Below are 23,604 nucleotides of genomic sequence, written 5' to 3'. Positions count from 1 at the left end.
CTCTTCAGCTCAAGGCTAGTGCTCTACCACTTGAGCTACAACGCCACTTCCAGTTTTCTGGTGGTTTATTAGAGATAAGAGTTTCTCGTAGTTTAAGCCCGGGCTGGCTTTGAACCATGATCCTCAGATCTCAGCCTCCTGAGCTGCTAGGATTACAGGCATGAGCCACCAGCGCCCAGCTAAAAATGGCTTATTAATATTGCTTTTCCACTGTGTGCCTGGTAATGTCTGAACAGTAGATTTTAATTAAAAACTATTTCAAATTAGCTATCTTTCTATGGCAAATTCTGTTCTCCCAGGATTTCACAGCATCTGCCTAGTTCTGGGAATCTTCAAGTTTGAGAAGTTTGTGGTGAAACTAACCCATTCACCATGTTTTTTCCATTTTCACCATGTTTTTTTTATTTCTAGTGGGTTCCTCCACTTCAGAACAAAGATTTGAAAACTTTTTCCATCTTGAGATCTAAAGGAAAGCAACATGGCTGGTGCAGTAGGCCAAAATTGAATGCCCTTAAAGCATCTAGTTACTAACATTTTTGTCAGACTACTCTTAGAAGAATCAGGATTTTTTTTCACAGAAAACCAAGCCATCTTCTTATAAGCAGCTGCCATTGTTTGCATTAGGAATTGGGAGCCTTTTGATTTTACCCACAACTAGTTTCTTTACGAAAACCAGGTTGCTGGGTGTTTCAGCTCAATGTCACATGTCCTAAAATAAACATTGCCTTTAGACTTAGTGGAACACCTGTAAAATTGTTGGCCTATCACCTTTGCTCTAGGGGGCTTTTCCTTAGTCCTTGAAGCTTCATCTTTCTTTCCCTATGTAAATGGTAATATGGCTGTGATTGTAGTGAAATACCTCCATGATGTTCTTGAATGCTGGACAGGGTTGAGGTTGGATCTTTCCTCTCTGGGGTCAGGGCTTGCCTTTTCCTTCCATGCTGGCCCTAGCTGACTTGGCTATGTAATGCAGTACACTGAAATGTACAGGTGCTCATTTGACAGGAGCTTTTTACCCTTTAGAAGCTGGGCTCCCTAATGAGAATGTAGGCTCATAGAGCAGTAATTCACGTGTAGGTGGCCTATAAGGAAAGTTTTAACAAAAGAGTTGGTTAAGAAGCTGATTTATTTTCTTGCTTTAACTCTCTTGTCATGTGCTAAGAGGGGGCGGAAGGGGAGGGGAAGGTGGGGAATGGTGCTGCTGAAAGCATTTATCTTCATTTCTGCCATCTCCCAGTGTTTATTACCCTGTGATCGACAGATGAGGAAAGCTGCCAGTCAAACCCACGTTCAGCACATTTCCATTTCCCTTCATTGCAAATTTTAGGCTTTTGAAATCTGCATCCTCTTTGCAGCAGTAAAGGTCATTTCCCTCCTGCTGCTGACAAGTCCCTCTAGTCCAGTTCCACTCACTTGTGCTTCCACCAAACAATAAAAGCTGCAGGGGTCTCAGCAGTTCAAGACAAGTGATTGGTGAGAGCTATTCAGTGTTTGAGTCAGCCAAGTGCTCTCTTTCTTACCTTTTCCCATCAGTCCTTTTCCCTGCCAATATCTGTTTACTGTTTGTGACCAAGGCACAATGAGAGGATGACCATTTTCCTGCCTTAACCAAGGAACACCCATCCCCCACCTCCCAGGCCTGTGCTCTCATTTCTAGAGAGGTTATTGGGGCTTAAATACAAGAAAGGACACGCTATTGAGGATGTGTATGTGGAGGTAGAATGATTCTTTTTTTTTTTTGTCTTTTCTTTTTTGGTACTGGGGATCGTACCCAGGACGTTGCACTTGCTAGGCAAGTGCTTTGCCACTGAGCTACTTCCCAGCCCTAGAATGATTCTTAATAGTTTTATTCACCTGCATATTTTCTGTCAGGGGTAGAGGTTTTGAGGAAATCCCTGACTGGTGGGAGTGATTGCTTGGTATTTTTGTAAGTTTTTTTTCCCCCCTGTTTTTCTAAATGCTGTGGGTTTTTCAGAATGCTGTTTCTAATAATCTTTCAGTAACATGAATTCTTATGAGCTTATTTGTTTTTGTCTAAAATAGTGTTTGTGGGTGGAAGAAAGGTAATGATATTCATTTCTTTCAAAATGGATGTTCTGCTTTCATAATTACCTGTCCCAATTACATCATTAGTGTAAGTACAGGTAATTGCTTCATTAGGACATATGTATTGAAGAAGGGCAAGTCTACAAAGTGGTGATGAAAATGGGCCTTAGCCTTTCCTCTACCCACACAGGAGCATCTTAGCTTGACTTTAGAGATCTAGGAGCTACCAGATGCCCTGCCAGTAACCAAGATTAGGACATAGTCTTTTTTTTTTTTTTTATCAGTCGTGGGGTTTGAACTCTGGGCCTGGGCACTATCCCTCAGCTCTTCAGCTCAAGGCGAGCACTCTACCATTTGAGCTACAGCACCACTTCCGGTCTTCTGGTGGTTTATTGGAGATAGGAGTCTCACGGACTTTCCTGCCCGGGCTGATTTGAACTGCAGTCCTCAAATCTCAGCCTCCTGAGTAGCTAGGATTACAGGCGTGAGCCAACAGCTTAGGACATAGTCTTAATGTGATGGGAGGAAAGAATGAGAATCCAGTAAGGAAGCCTACTCCTTTTATTTGGTGTGGTAACAGGTTACCGAACTCCATTTAGCACTGGTACATTGAAAGCATTATAACTGAATCATTAGCGTTGACTCTGTTAGGAGGCAAAGTAATCAGATAGCAGCCTCACTACCATCATGCTTTCTGAGGCTCACTAGTTAAGATTGCATGGACATTCTCTAAGCCAGGCAAAGAGGTTGGTCAATCATGGGAGAGGTTGATGGGAGAAGGTAAAGGGAGTTGTTTGATAAATGTAGAGTTTCAGATTTTCAGGACAAGATGGTACTGGAGATGTTTCATGGCAGTATATACTTAACCATATCAAACTACAGTTTTAAATATGGCTAACATAGTAAATTTTCTTTCTTTCTTTTTTTTTTGGGGGGCGGGGGTCTGGTCATGGGGCCTGAACTCTGGGCCTGGGCACTGCCCCTCAGCTCTTCAGCTCAAGGCTAGTGCTCTACTACTCTTGAGCCACAGCGCCACTTCCTGCTTTTTTCTTTTTTGCTTATGTGGTACTGAGGAATCGAACCCAGGGCCTCATGCATGCAAGGCAAGAGCACTACCACTGAACTACCTTCCCAGCCCCATAGTAAATTTTCTTTCTTTCTTTCTTTTTTTTTTTTGGGGGGGGGGGGGGTCTGGTCATGGGGCCTGAACTCTGTGCCTGGGTGCTGTCCCTCAGCTCTTCAGCTCAAGGCTAGCTCTCTACCACTTGAGCCACAGCTCTACTTCCGGCTTTTTTCTTTTTGCTTATGTGGTGCTGAGGAATCGAACTCAGGGCCTCAGGTATGCAAGGCAAGCGCTCTACCACTGAGCCACCTTCCCAGCCCTTTTTTTTTTTTTTTTTTGTGGGTCGTGGGGCTTGAACTCTGGGCCTGGGCGCTGTCCCTCAGCTCTTCAGCTCAAGGCGAGCGCTCTACCACTTGAGCTACAGCACCACTTCCCATAGTAAATTTTCTTACGTGCTTTTTACCACAATTCTTTTTGTTGTTGTTGTTGTTGGTCGTGGGATTTGATCTCTGGGCCTTGGCACTGTCCCTGAGCTCTTCAGCTCAAGGCAAGCTCTTTACCATTTGAGCCACAGTGCCATTTCCAGTTTTCTGGTGATTTGTTGAAGATAAGAGTCTCACGGACTTTCCTGCCCAGCCTCCTAAGTAGCTTGGATTACAGACATGAGCCACTGGTGCCTGGCTACCACAATTTTTTAAAAGGCAATCCCAGATTATTTGTACTACTTACACTTTTCTAAATGGTTAGTCTCTACCTACCTGTGGGCCTAATAGACATAGATTAATATTTTTCTCCTCTTAGTCTGTTACAAACCTTACGCTGATGCTGTCTCACAATCATGGTTTGAATTACTTTGAGAAAATGTTTTATGAGTTTTAGAAATATTTCATAGCGTTTCTTTTCTTTCCTTGTATACTGTGAATATGATAGGCTTTACTAATTTCCATCTTTGACTCTAAGGTTATCATTTATTTGTTTTACTCAACACTTTTGCCCTCAGTAATGCCTTTCTAGGTTCTGCCACTAAAGTTCGTGATTTGTATGTAGACTAGTATGACCCTTGTTCTTTAGAGCAGGCACTTTGGAGTTTTTAACAGTGTTGGACAATAAAATTATGTTGATTTAGGTGGCTAATTCTTGGAAAAATTATATGTAGCCATGACTGTCTCAACATTAGATTAAGTGACTAATAGAGTATTCATTTAACCAACCTAAATCCATTAAACAGTTTAGTATTTTACTCAAAATATATTCTATGCCACAATCATAGACACTTACATTCTGTCTTTTTTTGTGTGTTTGGGTGTGGGTGGGTTTTTTGTTTTTGTTTTTTCTCTGTTACGGGTCGTGAACTCTGGGCCTAGGCACTGTCCTTGGGCTCCTCAGCTCTACTACTTGGGCCACAGTGCCACTTCCGGTTTTCCAGTGGTTAATTGGAGATAAGAGTCTCACAGATGTACCTGCCTGGGCTGGCTTTGAATGGTAATCCTCATATCTTAGCCTCCTGAGTAGCTAGGATTACAGGCCTGAGCCACCAGCCATTCTGCGTTTAAAAAAAAAAAAAAAAGCCAAGCACTGGTGGCTCACGCCTGTAATCCTAGCTACTTAAGAGGCTGAGATCTGAGGATCGTAGTTGCATGGTAGCTAGGGCAGGAAAGTCTGTGAGACTCTTATCTCCAGTTAGCCCCTGGAAAACTGAAAGTGGCATTGTGGCTCAAAGTGGTAGAGCACTCATCTTGAGCAAAATAGCTGAGAGATAGCATCCAGGTCCTCAGTTCAAGGGCCATCACCACCAACAACAACAAAATTATGTCCCCTTATACTCCCTTTTATTTTGGTCTCAGGTACTTAACTATAGATAATATATTCAGAATTGGTCTTTGAAACTGTACATTTTCTTTCCAAAAGAAATAATTGTTTTCCTCAAGTGTTTTTCTGATTGCTAGGTTTCTGTGCAATATGTTCTCTATAAAATAAAAACTAATACTTAATTTTCATATGAACCTGTAATTCATTTGTAAGCATACAGTGAAATATTTTTCAGCTATAAAAAGAAATGAAATATTGACACATGCTGTAATGTAGCATGGATGAACCTTGAAAACATTGTGCAAGGTAAAAAGAAGCCAGAGGGCTGGGAAGGTGGCTCAGTGGTAGAGCATGCCTGAGGCCCTGGGTTTGATTCCTCAGCACCACATAAGCAAAAAGAAAAAAAAAGGCCGGAAGTGGTGCTGTGGCTCAAGTGGTAGAGCACTAGCCTTGAGCTGAAGAGCTGAGGCACAGCGCCCAAACCCAGTGTTCAGGCCCCATGACTGGACCAAAAAAAAAAAAAAGAAGAAGAAGCCAGAAATAGAGGTCTACCTAGTATATACTGTATGATTCTATTATATGAAACAAAACTATAGCAAGAAGAAGTAGATTAATGATTGCCTTGGGTTAGAGAGACAGTGGGGCTGTTAATGGGTACCACTTTGGGAATATGATAAAAACGTGTAGTGATTGTTACCACAGAACTGATTTGGAGCTAGGCACCTGTGGCTTATGCCTGTAATCATAGCTATTGAGGAGGCTGAGATCTGAAGATCATGGTTCTAAGCCATTCAGGAAAGCCCATGAGACTATCTCCAATTAACTGCCAAAAAGCTGTAGGTGGAGCTGTGGCTCAAGTAGTAGAGCATTAGCCTTGAACAAAAAAGCTCAGGGACAGGGCCCAGAAAAATTGGGAAGCCGAGTGCTGGTGGTTCATGCCTGTAGTCCTCAGGAGGCTGTGATCTGAGGATCACAGTAAGTTGTTTAGTTAGACCGGCCCCAGACTTTCTAGGCTTAGCTCTACTGACCAGTTAGCAAGCCAAATCTTGGCTCCCATATAACAACAAAATAGAAAATAGTTCTTGTGTCTAGTTTTTACATCTTGAGTTTCTCCACTCCCTTTTTTTCTTGCAATGTTAGTGATTGAACCCAGGGCGTCCTGCTTGCTAGGCAAGTTCTCTGCCAATACATCAGGCCCCATTCTTTTTTTTTTTTTTTCTTTTTTTTTTGGGTCTAGTCGTGGGCCTGAACTCTGGGCCTGGGCGCTGTCCCTCAGCTCTTCAACTCAAGGCTAGCGCTCTACCACTTGTCACAGCGCCACTTCTGGCTTTTTTTTTTCTGCTTATGTGGTACTGAGGAATCGAACCCAGGGCCTCATACATACAAGGCAAGCACTCTACCACTGAGCTACCTTCCCAGCCCTAGGCCCCATTCTTACTCTACCTTCTGAGCATCAGCACAGTCAGACATGGCCATTTTTAATTATTCAGTCTCAAATAAAACAGATCTTGTAGGACTGAAATATAATTTAATCGTTTCCTTCTTTGCAAGTTGCCCTTTTTTACCCTCCCCAAATTAGCTTTTCTGATAGATTGGCTAATGATTCCTATTGTTCAGTATTTTCACTGAACTGTTGAATCATACTCTTCATTTCCCTGCTGCTAGAATAGATCTTAGAGAGAGGCTAAGAAGCTGTTTTGGTAAAAGGTTCCTAATTCTTCTTTCCTAGCAACAGAATAGAGGGGTTTGAGACAAGCAGGGATAGATAGATTCATGCAAATGCTCAGACTTGGTAGACCTAGCATGTGATCATCACAATATTATAACTTATTCCTAGACATATTATATATTTAAATCTCTCTCACCCCTTCCCTCTTCCTCAATCTCTGTCTTTCTGTCTCTCTCTTTGTCTAGATGGGATCTTATTATGTAGTTCAGGATACTCTTAAATTGATGTCCTCCTGACTCAGTCTTCTGAATGCTAGGATTGTAGTTGTAAGCCAATATGCCCAGTCTCCTAGACACATTTCTTTTTTTTTCTTTTTCTTCCTCTTAGACACATTTTTGATGCTTACAGCCAACAACTTAAAAAACGTGACTTGGAGAATGAGAATTAACAGTTTGGTTTGTGCCATTGTTATTCCCGCATAGTTAGAGAGGACTGCTGAATTTAAGTTTTCATTTCTACTTTCTGTTAATTTTGGGGGGAGACAAGGCCCAGCATGTCCCCAAGCTGTCTCAATTTCTTCAGTAGCTAGGACCATAGGCATATAGTACCATACTGCTTTGTCTATATATCATAGAATAATCTATTCTTTTGCACTGAGCATCCAAGCGAAGGTTTCAGAGATTGTATGATACATGTGAACTTTCATGTCTTTATACATATAACAGTTGCTATTGCTTCTGTCTTTAAGAGCATTAAGCAATGCTTTGGGGTCTTTTATTTTTCAAATACCCTCATTCCTTCCCTTCTTCCCTCCCTCCTCCTTTCTTTCACTGGTTTTGAACTCAGGGATTCACTCTTGTGTACCACTGGAGTCATGCCCCTAGCCCTTTTTATTTTTTAGTTATTTTTCAGATTGATTGATTGATTATTGGTTGTAGGGCCTGAAGTCCAGGCTGTCCCTCAGCTCTTCAGCTCAAGCCTAGCCCACTACCATTTGAGCCACAGCACCACTTCCAGCTTTATCTGCTTATGTAGTGCTGAGGAATCAAACCCAGGGCCTCATGCATGCAAGGCAATCGCTCTACCACTGAGCCACCTTCCCAGCCCCTCAGATGATTTTTTGCACTTGCCTGGGCAAGACCCAAACCTCAATCCTCCTACCTGTACCTTCTGCAAAGCTGGGATTTCAGTCATATACCACCACACCCAACCCTCTTAATAGACCATTTTGTTTGTTTGTTTGTTTTGTGTATAAGTACTAGAACTTGAACTCAACTCTGGGTTACTTTTTTTTTTGGTCAGGCCTGGGGCTTGAACTCTGGGCCTGGCTGCTGTCCTTGAGCTTTTCAGCTCAAGGCCAGTACTCTGCCTCTTGAGCCACTGTGCCACTTCTGGTTTTCTGGTGGTTAATTGGAGATAAGTCTTGCCAGCTTTCCTGCCCAGGCTAGCCGGCTTTGAACTGTGATCCTCAGATCTCAGCCTCAGAATAGCTAGGATTATAGGTGTGAGCCAACAGCACCCATTCAGAGGCTTTTTTTTGTTGTTGTTGTTGTGGGACCTGAACTCTGGGCCTGGGTGCTGTCCCTCAGCTCTTCAGCTTAAGGCTAGTGCTCTACCACTTAAGCCACAGCACCCCTTCCAGCTTTTTCTTCTTATGTGGTGCTGAGGAATCAAACCCAGGACCTCATGCAAGCGAAGCAAGCACTCTACCACTGAGCCACCTTCCCAGCCCCAGGGGCATTTTTTTATAGTCAAGGGACTAGAGGTGGGACCTACTCTGGGATGCAGTTGGACACTGAAGATAGTTTGTAGGCAGGACAGAGTTCAGGTCTGCAGAGGGTGGTAATGGCACAGATCCCGGAGTAGCCAGGGAGAGCCCTGGAGAGAGTTCTCTTTTCTTTGTGAAGGGCAGGGTGGAGTTCAGGTTTGGGTGCAGGGCATTCTGCTAATGTACCTGGGGGCTAGAAATAGTGCTGAGGGCCTAGATTGTCAAGCCCAAATAGAAGACATACTAGCAGTTTCAGTCTTAAAAATCTAGAAGTTTTAGATTTCAAGCTGGGCATGATGGTGTACACCTGTAATCCAAACTGTCTGGAAGGTGGAAATAAGATTGTGGTTTGGAGCCAGCCTAGGCCAAAAAAAAAAAAAAAAGACAGAAACCTTATCCCAAAGTGGCCCATGTCTATGATCCTAGGTAAATAAGAGACAGAGGTTGGAGGATGACATTCTAAAGGCAATCCCAGGCAAAACTCAAGATCCTTACCCCCAAAATAGTTAAAAAAGGACTGGAGATACTGATCAAGTGGTTGAGCACAAAGCTGTAATGTAGACACCTACACACACAAAAAGAATGGAACAAATGGAAAGATGTGGGGAAGGGAAAGGAAGAGAGAAGAGAAAAAAATAAAGATTCTGGAGGAAAAAAATCTAAAAGGAAGAAACAGAAAACATGTTTCAGATTTCAGAGTATTTCAGATTTTGAAGCCAAGCATGGTTATGAATGCCTGTTCAAATCCTAGTACTTAGGGTTTGAGGTTTCAGATTTTCAAGTTGGAAATGTTCAACCTGTGGTTGGAAGCATGGCATATAGAGGTTTGTGACTTCTTTCACTTTGTAACTCTATTTGTGCACATCCTTCCATGGTAGTCTGAATAATCCATTGTATGGACGTGCCATAGTTCATGCATTTTTCTGCTGAAGGACATTCTTGTTACTTCCAAGTTGTAGCAATCATGAATAAAGTGCTATAAACACCAGTGTGTAGGTTTTTATGTGAAAGTAAGTTTTCAACTCACTTGGATAAATATCAAGAGGCATGATTTCTGGATCATATGGTAAGAGTATGTTTGATTTTGAAAGAAACTACCAGATACTGTCTTCCAAAGTAGGTGTGCCATTTTATATTCTTACCGGCAGTGAATTGTTATTCTACATCTTGCCAGCATTTGGTGTTATTAATATTTTGGATTTTAGTCATTCTAATATATGCCATTGTGGTAGTGGTTTCTTACTGTCTTTTTAAATATTATTATAAAGGTAATGTACAGAGGGGTTACAGTTACATGTCAGGTAATGAGTATATTTCTTTTTGGATAGTGTCACCCCTTTCTGCCTTCTGGTTTTTCCCTTTCATCTAATGAATGTCTATTGTCTAGTGGGTACCACTGCTGCATTTGTTCATCCTATGTTCACATTTCTATCCCCCCTCCTTTAATCTTCCAAAGACAGATAAATAATAAGACAAAAAGGAAACAAAAATAACAAAGAAAAAACTTGTTTCCATTTCCTGCAGTTCATTTTGATAAAAATTATTATATATTTTTTGTTGTTTAATTGTTTGCTGTTCTTGTCATGGGGTTGAACTTAGGGCCTGGATGCTGTCCCTGAGCTTTTTTTCAAGGCTAGCACTCTCCCACTTTGAGCCACAGCTTCACTTCCAGTTTTTGAGTGGTTAATTGGAGTCTCATGGGGACTCTTCTGCCCAAGCTAGCTTCAAACCATGATTCTCAGATCTTAGCCTTCTGAGTAGCTAGGATTACGGGCATGAGCCACATATGCCCAGCTGTTGCTACTTTTAGTTTCTAGTTTTTAGGAGGATTTGTTTTCTGGCAGGTGTATACCACCATGCCCAACTTCTATAGTAATACTTTCTAAAAATATCATTCTTAAGGTTAAAATATAGCTGGCACCAGTGGCTCGCATCTGCAATCCTAGCTACTTATAGGCTAAGATATGAGGATTGTGGTTTGAAGCCAACCCTTTGCAGGAAAGTCTATGAGACTCTTTATCTCCAATTAACTACCACTACCAAAAACCCAGAAGTGGAGCTGTGGCTCAAGTGCTGCAGTGCTAGCCTTGAGCAGAACAGCTCAGGGACAGCGCCCAGGTCTGGACTTCAAGCCCCAGGACTGGCACATGCGTGTACATGCACACACATTCAAATATATATATATATGTATATGTATATGTGTATATACCCTGTAATCACTTGACAATGTCTGGGGGACATTTTTATTTATCTTGTTTTGTCTCCCCCTCTCCCCCCATCGGGGGGTTGAACTCAGGGTGTAAGCACTGCCCCTGAGCCTCTGTGCTCAAGGCTAGTGCTCTACTCCTGGAGCCACAGCATTACTTCTGGATTTTAGTAGTGTTTTGGAGATAAGAGTCTCATTCTGCCCAGGCTGGCTTTGAACTGCTGTCCTCAAATCTCAGCCTCCTTCTTAGCTAAGGTTATAGGCTGTAAGCCACTGGCACCCAGCTTGGGGACATTTTTAGTTGTCACAACTAGATAGAAATGTTCCATCTAATGGATGGAGGCCAGGGATGTGGCTAAAGGTTCTACAGAATTATATAGCCCCAAAATATTAATAGTGTGGAGATTGAGAAACCCAGGGTCTAGTTTGTACTGTCTTTTTATTGCATGGAAGAATCTGGGGCCTTAGAAGTCTCTCAGGAGTTGATGTCTAAGGCTGAGTGCCTCCTCTGTAAATGTTTTTTGCCTCAATCTATTAACTGGACCTGGAACATTTCCTATACCTTCAGTTTAGTGGCCAGCAGTCTACTAAACAGGATGATATGTTTTCTTTCTGGTGTTTCCAAGAGACAGGCTCAGTTGGCCTGCAGTTCTTCCAGAAGAAAACCTGGTGACAATTTTCTAATCTGTTGCTGGCATCTTTCACTCCCTAATCTGTGTTTACTCGGCAGTGAAAATCGACTCTCTGGTGCCAGGCTCTGTTCCTCCTTAGTACTTTGGCATCATTGGTAGAGAACCCCTCCCTAGTCTCTTCACAGTGCCACCCTACACATTTATTTCATTGCACAGCTGTTCTCCAGAAGAAGTCTCTTGAGCATAGACTGTACAGGATGCTGCTGGAGCCAGGGGCTGGATTCTCAATATTTGAGTTACCAGTTGTAGATCCAGTACTAAGAAAGCATCTGGTTATTCTTGAACTGTTTCCCTGTCTTTAATTCTCACACCTTTCCAGAATAGGCTCCTAGAAAATAGTTTATTTGTTCAATTTATTTTCTTTCCTCTTAGCAACAAGCATTTCTTTCATCATATATAAAGAAAACTCATGTACCTCCTTTTTTGAGTTATATGCATTTCTAGTAAAAGTAGAGGAAATGGTGAGGAATTAAAGCTATTTTAGAGGTTAATAGTCAATGGGAGATGTCAGTCATCTAAATAATAAGTGCATAAGTATGGAAAACAATTCAGGGCTAGGAAAGTGGCTCAGTGGGAGAGTGCTTGCCTTGTATGCATGAGGCCGTAGGTTCAATTCCTTAGCACCACATAAGCAGAAAAGGCCAGAGGCGGCACTGTGACTCAAGTGGTAGAGTGCTAGCCTTGAGCTGAAGGGCTGAGGGACAGTACCCAGGCCTAGTGCCCAGGCCCAAAGTTCAGAAAGAAAAGAAAACAATTCAGAAGCTAATACCATAGACCCTGGATCATAATGAAGACATTCTTTCAGGTAACTAAGTTGTGGACCTTGTAACTAAAAATTGATTTGCATTATCAAAGAGACCTCAAAAACAAAAACAAAACACAAAAGTTCCTTTTAAGAGAACTAGAGAAAGCTGGGCCTCGGGGCTGGGAAGGTAGGTGGCTCAGTGGTAGAGCTCTTGCCTTGCATGCCTGAGGCCCTGGGTTCGATTCCTCAGCACCACATAAGCAAAAAGAAAAAAGCCGAAGTGGCACTGTGGCTCAAGTGGTAGAGTGCTAGCCTTGACCTGAAGAGCTGAGGGACAGTGCCCAGGCCCAGAGTTCAGGCCCCATGACCTGACCCCTCCAAAAAAAAGAGAAAGCTGGGCCTGTAATACTCAGGAGGAGGCTAAGATCTGAAGATTGTGATTCAAAGCCAGCCCATGCTGGAGACTCTTATCTCCAATAAACTACTCAGCAAAGGCTGGAAATAGTGCTTTGGCTTAAGTGGTAGAGAGCTAGCCTGAAGCCAAAGAAGCTCAAGGACAGCACTCAAGCCCAGGACTTGCACATACTTGAGTGTACACATAAACACAGAGAAAACCTGGGAAACTTACTCTGTTATGATTACCTCATCTAACTATTAAAGGCAGCAGGACCTCAATAGGGATTTGAGGTCAGTGGGCACATGGGTTATGTCCCCAGATGCTGCTGTCTTTGGCTTTTAAACAGATCATAACTGTTTTGGAATGGTCTTTGAATTTGCAAGATTTGAACACTTTTAGGGTGCTGGCCTATCTAGAATAGAGTATTTTTTTTTAACTTTTGAGTGTTATCTGCCTAAGGCACTTTTTTGGTTTTTCTTTTGTGGAGGTGGGGTGGGGTAAGTAGATTTAGGGCCTGGGTGCTGTCCCTGAGCTTTTTCACACAAGACTAGCAGCTCTCTACCATTTTGAGCCACAGCACCACTTCAGGTTTTCTGGTGATTAAGTGGAGACTAAAGGCTCATGGAGCCAGGCACCGGTGGCTCACACCTGTAATCCTAGCTACTCAGGAGGCTGAGATCTGAGGATCACAGTTCAAAGCCAGCCTGGATAGGAAAGTCCATGAGACTCTTTTTTTTTTTTTTTGTCGGTCGTGGGGCTTGAACTCTGGGCCTGGGCACTGTCCCTCAGCTCTTCAGCTCAAGGCTAGTGCTCTACCACTTGAGCTACAGCGCCACTTCTGGTTTTCTGGTGGTTTATTGGAGATAGGAGTCTCATGGTCTCTCCTGCCCGGGCTGGCTTTGAACCGCGATCCTCAGATCTCAGCCTCCTCAGTAGCTAGGATTACAGGCGTGAGCCACCAGCGCCCGGCTTCCAGGAGACTCTTATCTCCAATAACCACTAGAAAACTGGAAGTGGCACTGTGGCTCAAGCTATAGAGCGCGCTTGCCTTGAGCTGCAGAGCTGAGGAGCAGCACCCAAGCCCAGAGTTCAAGGCCCACAACCAACCAAAAAAAAAAAAAGGCTCATAGAGTTTCTTGTCCTGGCTGGCCTTGATTCTTCATCCCCAGATCTCAGCTTCCTGAGTAGCTAGGATTACAGGTGTATACATATAATACATAGCTTATACTCTGATCTTTGGAAGGGGAACACGTGACTGTAACTAAGTATTGAGGGCCTTTTAGCCCCCTACAAACTAGTTTTCACCACTAGGAAGGCAATGAATACTGCTTATGTTGAGAATGCATAACCTAGAAGTAACATCACGATGCAGATAAAATTATTTATACCTTTTCCTTCAAATTAAAACTGAGACAGTAACAGTTAACTAATTTTGACAAATGTCTACTGCTATTGTGACTTGGTATAATTGGGTAAGAGTTAAAAGAATACTCTTCATTGCTTATATGGAAGACATTTTCTTAACTGAACAATCTGTCATATGAGAAGAAAATAAGGGTACCCACTAGGAGTAGCACAGCAATAATTAGAGTTTTGTAAAAGATATATCTTGTTCATATATTGCCTTTGCAGTGATAGGCAGAGAGGAGAGATTAGGTAATCCTGAAGAATTCAGCTATCAGATTGTCCATTGTTTCAAGACTAATAATTGCTAATAAATTCAGTTTCTCAAAGGAGTTGATTTGTAGCTGAGGACACCATTTAGGTTATGCAGCATATAAGAATGTTCTATTCTCCATGAAGGATTGGCTCTGTCTGATGAGAAGGTTGGTTGTGTATGAAATGCACCTCGGAAGGAGGAGGAGGAGAAAATGACATGTTCATGTAAATGAAATACAACTGCAAATTAAAGTGTCACCCTGTTAAAAAAAATCCATTTTTTTATTTAATTGGTTACCAAGGAAAAATGTCATACAGAAGTGCATATCTCAGGGAAAGTTAAACTGAAATATTACAAGTGAATCTAGATACAAGGAAGTTCCTGGAAGGGATTATAAAAGATTGCCTTAATAAATATATTCTGATGCTGCAAAGCTAGGCTCATATATATCTGTTGTGTTACATGCCAGGGTTCCAAAAGAGATGAGCAAATATTACCTTATTTGTTCTTTACAGCCTTTATCCAAAATCAGCTAGATACTAGCTGCTTCTTTGGAGAAAACCTCTTTTTGAGATGTTTTATCATAGAAAGAAGGTCATGTACAAAGGAAGGATAAAATAGGAAGGGTTGGTTATTAAGATTATATTTACATGTAGAGTTATTTCTAGTGAAATATGTCTGATTTCTTTTTGAGATGAGGATTTGCCAAATGTGACTCCTCAGGTTGTTGTTTTTTTTTTTGGGGGGGGGTGTCTGGTCGTGGGCCTGAATTCTGGGCCTGGGCACTATCCCTCAGCTCTTCACCTCAAGGCTAGCGCTCTACCACTTGAGCCACAGCGCCACTTCCGGCTTTTTTTTTCTGCTTATGTGGTGCTGAGGAATCAAACCTAGGGTCTCATGCATGCAAGGCAAGCGCTCTACCACTGAGCCAACTTCCTAGCCCCTCGGTTTTCTTTAACCTTAGTATAGTTCTTTCTCTTCTTTGCTACTAGTCTCAGTGTTGTTTTGTATTTTACATTGAAAACATGCAGATACATGCTGTAATGTGCTCTTTGTCTTCTTCCCATCAGGGGCAGTGATTGGTGATGGACAGTCTGCCGTAGCCAGTAACATTGCCAATACGACCTACCGGCTCCAGTGGTGGGACTTCACTAAGTTTGATCTTCCAGAAATCAGTAATGGTAAGCCAACATAAAAAAGGAATGTTTGTGGAGAGGTTGTTAGTGAAATGAGCTCCCTTCCCATAGCTTAGTCCATTCCTTCCCATCTCCACAGCTTAGCTCCCTTCCTAGGCAACCCTAGGCCAATGTAGTAAAGGCAGTAAATAATCAACTTCCAACCCCCTTTGCCTTGGGATGGCACTTTTCCAGGGCAGCTACCACCATATAAGGCAACAAGAGCCCCTTAGAGTGACCTTCAGGTCTGGGCACCTACAGGACCCCTTATCTACTATTTGGATAGCAGCCATAATCCTAGTCTATATTATGATGAAGCCCCGGGCCCACATGTCCACACCAGCATCTCTGCCTCCTAGCCCCTTCTAGCTCCTCCTAAGCCTCCTAGGTTATATAGGTCACCTCAGACAATAACTGGTGTTTCTTCTCACTTCTCCCTTGTGAGAAGAGGTCTGATTGGCCCCTTTCCTGGCAATAAACCTTTCTTTGTTCTTTATACCTGGATGTCTGCGTGGTTATCTGGAAAAGTCTAATAATCTTTCAGAGGTATATTGCTGATGATCCAGAAATAAAAAATTCAAGTAGCACTGGAGTTTTTTTGTTTTTTTAATCATCTTGTTGAGTAGTTGATGACCATGAACAGGTCCTAATAGCTCTTCCATAGCTCCCAGTTAAGAAATGAATGCCAGGAGGCTGAGGTCTCAGGAGGCTGAAATGTAAAGGATCATGATTCAAAGTGAGCCTAGGCAGAAAAGTTTGAGATTCCATCTCCAACAAAATGTGGGATTGAGCTGGGCACTGGTGGGTCATGCCTGTAATCCTACTCAGGAGGCTGAGATCTGAGGATCTCAGTTCTAAGCTAGTCTTGACAGTAAAGTCTGAGAGACTCTTATCTCAAAGTGATAAGAGTGCTAGCTTCGAGGGAAAAAGCTCAAGGACAACATCCAAGCCCTAAATTCAAGCCCCACAACTGACAAAAAAATTGGGACTGGAGGTGTGGCACAAGTAGCAGAGTGCCAGCTGTGAGCAAGAAAGCCAAGTGAGAGCACAAGCCCTGGGGTCAAGCCTTGGTATTGGAACAAAAAGAAAAAAGAGAAATTTGAATAGATCATTCAGGGCATTTACCTTGAACATTTGCCCAGAAGAGTTTGTCTACCAAGTAATTCATGGACTCAATGCCTGAAATTTAGATGGATCTGAGAGGAAAATGAGGAGAAAAAGAAGGGAGTGTAAGAACTCTATCTTACCTTGAAAGACTGTACTGATATTAAACTCCTTGATAAGTCCAGAACTGAATGGGTATGGGATAGTATGGATATGGTTGATACCTGTGTGTGTGTGTATGTGTGTGTGCGCGTGTGCATGCGTGCGCACATGTGCGCGCACGCATGTGTGTGTTTTGTCTGTCATGGGCTTTAGCTCAAGGCCTGGGATAGTATGGATGTGGTTGAGACCTGATGTGTGTGTGTGTGTGTGTGTGTGTGTGTGTTTTGTCTGTCGTGGGCTTTAGCTCAAGGCCTGGGATAGTATGGATGTGGTTGAGACCTGGTATGTGTGTGTGTGTGTGTGTGTGTGTGTGTGTGTGTGTGTGTGTGTGTGGCTAATGTTCTAGTGTTCTACTACTTTGAGCCACAGTTCCACTTCTGTTTTTTGGTGGTTAATTAGAGATAAAAATCTCAGGGACTTTTCCTGCCGGGGCTGGCTTCAAATCTCAATCCTCAAAAATCTCAGCCTCCTGAGTGGCTAGGATTACAGGCCTGAGCCACTGGCACCCAACTATCTTTTTTTATTATTATTATGATTAAGTAGTTGTACAAAGAGATTACAATTCCATAAATCAGATTATGAGTACAATTCTTCTTGATAATGTCACCCCTTCCATTATCCTTCCCAATATTTCACCCTCCCATCCCTACATAGTTACATAGTTCCAATTTTTACATAATGTACATTAAGTATAGAGACTGCATTTGCTCACCCTTCCTTCTTCCATTATTGAACCCCCTCTCCCCCAAAATATATTTTTACTTCTGGTACTCATTTTGGTAAAAACACTTCTTTACTGTTTGTGTGTAAATGCATTAACCCCTGAATATGTTATCATTCATGTTTGTATTTTACATCTAGCTTCCACATATGAGAAAAAACATACGCTGTTTGTCTTTCTCACTTAACACAATTTTTCTAGGTCCATCCATTTCCCCACAAATGATGTATTATTCTAGTAGACGAGTAAAATTCCATTGTACAAATGTATCACCTTTTCTTTTTTTTTTTTTTGTCGGTCGTGGGGCTTGAACTCTGGGCCTGGGCGCTGTCCCTCAGCTCTTCAGCTCAAGGCGAGCGCTCTACCACTTGAGCTACAGTGCCACTTCCGGTTTTCTGGTGGTTTATTGGAGATAAGAGTCTCACGGTCTCTCCTGCCCGGGCTGGCTTTGAACCGAGATCCTCAGATCTCAGCCTCCTGAGTAGCTAGGATTACAGGCGTGAGCCACCAGCGCCTGGCTTGTATCACCTTTTCTTGATCCACTCATCCCTTGTAGGATGTCTGGGCTGTTTCCATAACTTGGCTATTGTGAATAGTGTGACAATGAATATGGACATGCAGTGTCTTTACCATATCCTGACTTGCAATGCCCAAGAGTTGTACTGTCATATCATAAGATAATTCTATGTTTAGTTTTTGGTTTTTGGTTTTTATTTTGGCGGTCGTGGGGCCTGAACTCTGGGCTTGGGCACTGTCCCTCAGCTCTTCAGCTACAGGCAAGTGCTCTACCACTTGAGCCATGGTGCCACTTCCAGCTTTTTCTGCATATGTGGTGCTGAGGAATTGAACCCAGGGCCTCATGCATGCAAGGCAAGCACTCTACCACTGAGCCACCTTCCCAGCCCCTATGTTTAGTTTTTTAAGGACTCTCCAAACTGCCTTCTAGAGTGGTTGTACTGCACTGTAATAAGGTTCCTTCCTTTCCTCCTCCATCCCTGCCAGCTTTTGTTATTCCTGTTCTTTAAGCTGCCCAATCTTATTGGGATGAGATGGAAATCTCAGTGCTGTTTTGATTTGCATTTCCTTTCTGGGAAGGGCCTTCCTCCTTTTTTGTCTCAGTTTTACTTTTTTCTACTTTTGTTTTGTTATGCTGCTGGTCCTGGGGCTTGAACTGGGGCCTAGTTGCTATCACTGAGCTTTTTTTGCTTAAGGTTAGTGTACCACAACTTGAGCCACAGCTCCCCTTCCGGCTTTTTTTTTTTTTGGTAGTTAATTGGAGATAAAAGTGTCACAGACTTTCCAGCCTCATGAGTAGCTAGGATTACAGGTGTGAGCCACTGATATCCAGATCTACCTGCCTGCCTACCTGCCTGCCTGCTTTCCTTCCTTCCTTCCTTCCCATATGCCAGTCTTGGTGTTCTTACCAGGCAAGGGAAATTAAGTTAATATTTTGTATCTGTTCTTAATGAAACCTCAATAACAGTAAGTGCTTCTAAGATACATGTCCAGGCATCTGTCCTTTAACTCTACAAGAAATCCACACCATCCTGTCTCTTTTGAAGATCCAAGTTTGTTTATTCATTTCTAGGTTTCTGGCCCATGTTTATTTAATTAATAATAAAATGACCATAGTTTATTTCTTTATTTTGTCAGGTCTTTAAAAATTATAATCTGAATATATAATTCAAATTCTATAACTACTCACTGCTCAAAAACCTTCATATAAAAGGATATAAAAAGTCTCCCCAGCCAGGCACTGGTGTGGCTTATACCTATAATCCTGGCACTCAAGAGGCTGAGATCTGAGGATGCCAATTCAAAGCCAGCCCAGGCAGTAAAGTCTGTGACTTTTATCTCTAACTAACCACTAGAAAACTGGAAGTTGCAATGAAGTAGAGTGAGTGTTAGCCTTGAGCAAAGAGCTCAGGGACAGAACCCAGGCATTGAGTTCAAGCTCCACAACTGACAAAAGTCTCTCAATTCAACTTTCTACTACCTACCACTTCTTGACATAAGGAACCTTGATTAGAAGTTTCTTGTGTACCTTTTTAAGAATCTTGTATGTCATCAGGAACGATGCCTATAATTCTAGCTACTCAGAAGGCTGAGATCTAAGAATTGTGATATGAAGCCAGCCTGGGGAAGAAAGTTCATGAGACTCTATTTCCAATTAACTACCAAAAAAACTGGAAGTGGAGCTGTGGCTCAAGTGATAGAGCATTAGCCTTAAGCAGAACAGCTCAGGGACAAGAGCCTAAGCCATAGGAGGAGTGCACGCTTGCACACATACACACACACAGAGCAAAGTCATGTTTTTTTTCTCTAATCAAATGGCAGCTTGTTATACACATTCTTTTGTATTTTTCTTTCTAAAGTATATCATACACACACACATAGAGCAAAGTCATATTTTTTTCTCTAATCAAATGGCAGCTTGTTATACATTCTTTTGTATTTTTCTTTCTAAAGTGTATCTCAGTGATCTTTCTATATCAATATGTAAAATTTACTTTTTTATGGCTATTTAGTATTTTACTTTTTATATGTGCTAGAATTTTTTTGTGTGTGCTAGAATTTTTATTACCAGTGTCTTATTGAAAGACTTCTAAGCTTTTTATTTTTTTCTGTACAAACCGCTGCAATTGCCACTTTGCATGTGCAAGTATGTTGATAATACAAATATCTTGAAATAGAATTACAGAGAAGAAGAGTATAATTTTGGTAGCTATTAGCATATTACCCTCAGTACAGACTGTGCCAGTTTATATTCCCCCCTAGTTCACCAGAGTGCCTGACAGAATATGTTATCAGATTTTTAGATATTTGCAAGTCTGATATGATAAAAAGTAGTCCATGGTAGTAGTAAGTTTGTTTCTCAAGTTTCAGAGGCAGTTGTGCCTCTTCGTGTGCTTTGCCATTTGTGTTACCTTCTCTGGCCAGGTCCATGCGCATTTCCTCATCTTGTGTTACTGGTCTTTTACTTAATAATTCTACAGAAACTCTTTATAAATTGGAAATTAACTTTTGATAGGAATTTCCTATCTTTTGGCTTTGCTGAAAGGTTATTTTTGTCGTAGAACTTATTTTAAGTCAGAATTATACAACTTTTTTTTTTTTTTTTGCCAATTGTGGGGCCTGAACTCTGGACCTGGGCACTGTCCCTCAGTTCTTCAGTGCAAGGCTAGCACTCCACCACTTGAGCCATAGAGCCACTTCCGGCTTTTTCTGCTTATGTGGTGCTAAGGAATCAAACCCAGGGCCTCATGCGTGCAAAGCAAGCACTCTACCACTGAGCCACCTTCCCAGCCCCACAACTTTTTGTTTTATAATATATGATAGAAATTTTGTCATCAAAATGTATGTTCAGCCAGGTGCCTGTAACTCACGCCTATAATCCTAGCTACTCAAGAGGCTGAGATCTGAGGATCACTGTTTGAAGCCAGCCCAAACAGAAAAATCCCATAAGACTCTTATCTCCAAATAACCACTCAACTGAAGTGGCACTGTGGCTCAAATGGTAGAGCACTAGCCTTGAGTACAGAGGCTCAGGGACAGCACATAGACCGAGTTCAAGCCCCCCAAAAAGTATATTCAAGATGTGGCTCAAGTGATAGCATGCTTGTCTAATAAGTGTAAGTGTTATGTGGCAAATTTTTTGGACTCCTAGTTTCCACTTGGATTCTCAGGAGAATCCTTGCCTAGATAACTGTAAAATGACTTCTCAGTTCTGGAAAGTTCTTTTTTTTGTTCTTGGTGATGGTGGTGGTCATTGTGGGGCTTCAATTTTGGGCCTAGGCTCTGTTCTTGAGCTCTTTCATCAAGGCTAGCACTCCACTACTTTGGGCCAAAGCACCGCTTTTGGTTGGTGGTTTAAGACCCTGCCCAGGCTGGCTTTGAACTGAAATCCTCATATCTCAGCCTCCTGAGTCACCATGAGTCAGGCATGAGTCACCAGCACCCAGCTGAGAGTTCTTACTTTCTTATCCATTGACTGTGACAGGGCTAGACATGTGACTCAAGTATTAGAGCACCTCCCAAGCAAGTGTAAGGTCCTGAGTTTAAGCCCTAGTACTGCTAGTAATAATAATAAAATAGTAATAAAGAAATGGCTGTGAAAAATGAGGTCTTAGCAAGCAAAGAGAGAAAAAGAATTTTAAGGGTTGGAGTACAGCTCAATTGCAGCATTTGCCTGGTATTGCCAGTGCCCTGGATTTCAACATGTAAATACTTCTGTCCAACTTACATGAAATTAAAAATCATGCATAATTTGTTCCTTACTCATTTTAATTTGTGGAAAAATTAACAAAAAACATTGTCTTTTATCCATATCATAGTTGATCTGGTGAGAAAGAATTAGGCAATTTGAGAGTTGGTGTATATTTAAATTTTTGTTAAAACTTAAGTTCTAGAGTCCTATTGAAATGCATCCATATTTTTCTAAAAATCAATCTGGTGATGATGGATAAGCTGCTGTACAGCTAGTGATTGGCAGTTAGGAATTCATACAGGTTAAGGACACTTTAGGAAAGTAAGATGTTCATTTTACAGTATTTCATTAATAATTTAATTTTGGTTTTGAATGATTTGAGTAAAATTTTGTTCTTTGTTTTCTTCAGATTAAAACCCTATAAATGCAAAGAATTTTTTTACAAAAAAGTTTATACCACTTTACATTTATGGTTTCTAGATTTTGTATCATCTTTAGGATCATTTAGTACTTTACATTTTAGCATTTTACATTTAATTCTTTGATTTACTAGGGAAATTAATCTCAAATAAGCAAAGCACAATCCTACTTTTCCCCTATATGATTCTTCATTTGTCTCAACCAATTAATACTCTGTTTGACTGATTTAGGGTACTATTTTCATCATACTATTAGTTTCTTTTGTATTTAGGTATATTTCTGGGCAATCCTATTCCAGTGATCTGTCTGATTATTCATAGGATTATTCATATTTTGGTCAGTTGTAGGGCTTGAACCCTAGGCCTGAGCTCTGTCCCTCAGCTCTTCAGCTCAAGGTAAGCACTCTACCTATTGAGCCACAGCACCACTTCCTGTTTTCTGGTAGTTAATAGGAGATAAGAGTCTTAGATTTTCTTGCCTGGGCTACCTTTGAACCACGATCCTCAGATCTCAGCCCCGAGTAGCTAGGATTACAGGCATGAGCCACTGGTGCCCAGCTCCGGCTTACATTTTTGAGCCCCTATGTTTTAGAATCTGGTGGAACTAGTTTCCTGTTATTGGTATAGTTTTTTTTTTAATCCAAATTTTCCTTCCTACTTTCATATTTTTAAAACCACTCTGGCATTTTTGTTTTTCAATACACATATTAAACTCCCTCCCAATCTTGTTTAGTATAATTGTTAGAATCCCATTCATTTATAAATAAAATTAAGGAGATTCAGTATATTTATTTTATCTTCTTATCAAACAGCCTGGTATGATTTTCAGTTTCTCCAAGTCTCTCATATTCTTAGGAATAATTTAAAGTCTTCCTCATTGCTTATGTTTATTTCTACGCATTTCTTATGCTTATTAGTAGAAGTTTATTTTTTTATTTTTTATTTTTGTTGACCATGGTGCTTGTACTCTGGGCCTGGGCTCTGTCCCTGAGCTCTTCAGCTCAAGACTAGCACTCTACCACTTGAGCCACAGCGCCACTTTGGTTTTCTAGTGGTTTATTGGTGATCAGAGTCTCACAGACTTTCCTGCCTGGGCTGGCTTTGAACCATGATCCTCAGATCTCAGCCTCCTGAGTAGCTAGGATTATAGGCATGAGCCACTGGCGCCCAGCAGAACTTTTTTAAATATTGCTATTCACACGTAAATTAGATCTGTGCTTATTGTTTTTAAGTAAAATCTATAGAGGTTTGGGTATTATAATTGAGAACTTTTGTGGGGTTGGTTTTTTTTTTTTTTCATTTGTTTGTTTTTCTTTCTTTGGAACAATTTAAATAGTAACTGGAGTAGTATTGGAGCAGTATTGAAGTTACTTACTTTTTCCTCCTTATGCTCTTTAAAGGTTTAAACCTGAGGCTGGGATGTAGCTTAGTGGTAAAGCACTTGCCTAGCAAGTGAAATGTCATGGATTTGATCCCTAGTACCAAAAAAGAAAAGAAAAAATATAGCTTTTTTAAAAGTGGTTTAAACCTGGTGCTTCCCTCTTCTAAACATAAGGAAAGGTCGTTGGGTATTTGTTTTTTTCTTTAGCAGTACTGGGGTTTTAACTTAGGATTTTATGCTTCCTAAGCAGTCACTTAGTAAGTACTACTTGAGCTCCTTTGCCAGACCATTTTTGTGTTGGTAATTTTCAGAATAAGGTGTTGCTTTATAACTAGTCCACTCATCTTTTATTCCTTTTATCTATGCTTTTCTTTGTCTCT

The 23,604-nt window shown here is 41.4% G+C and overlaps 1 protein-coding gene across 9 annotated transcripts in view; it reads left to right on the top strand.

The window, feature by feature from the left end:
* The window catches only part of Ambra1 (autophagy and beclin 1 regulator 1), a 223,351-nt gene that overhangs the window by 149,165 nt on the left and 50,582 nt on the right, over positions 1–23,604 (top strand). For all 9 annotated transcript variants that reach the window (XM_042675939.1, XM_042675938.1, XM_042675937.1 and 6 more), the window contains one exon: positions 15,126–15,236. In XM_042675939.1, coding sequence (XP_042531873.1) covers positions 15,126–15,236 — 111 coding nt within the window. The remainder of the gene's footprint in view (positions 1–15,125; positions 15,237–23,604) is intronic.

The sequence above is a fragment of the Dipodomys spectabilis genome, unplaced genomic scaffold (genome assembly GCF_019054845.1).
Source record: "Dipodomys spectabilis isolate Male_0828 unplaced genomic scaffold, ASM1905484v1 ptg000030l, whole genome shotgun sequence".
NCBI lineage: Eukaryota > Metazoa > Chordata > Mammalia > Rodentia > Heteromyidae > Dipodomys > Dipodomys spectabilis.
The sequence above is the reverse complement of the archived record's forward strand: the minus strand, read 5'-3'. Positions and strand labels throughout refer to the sequence as shown.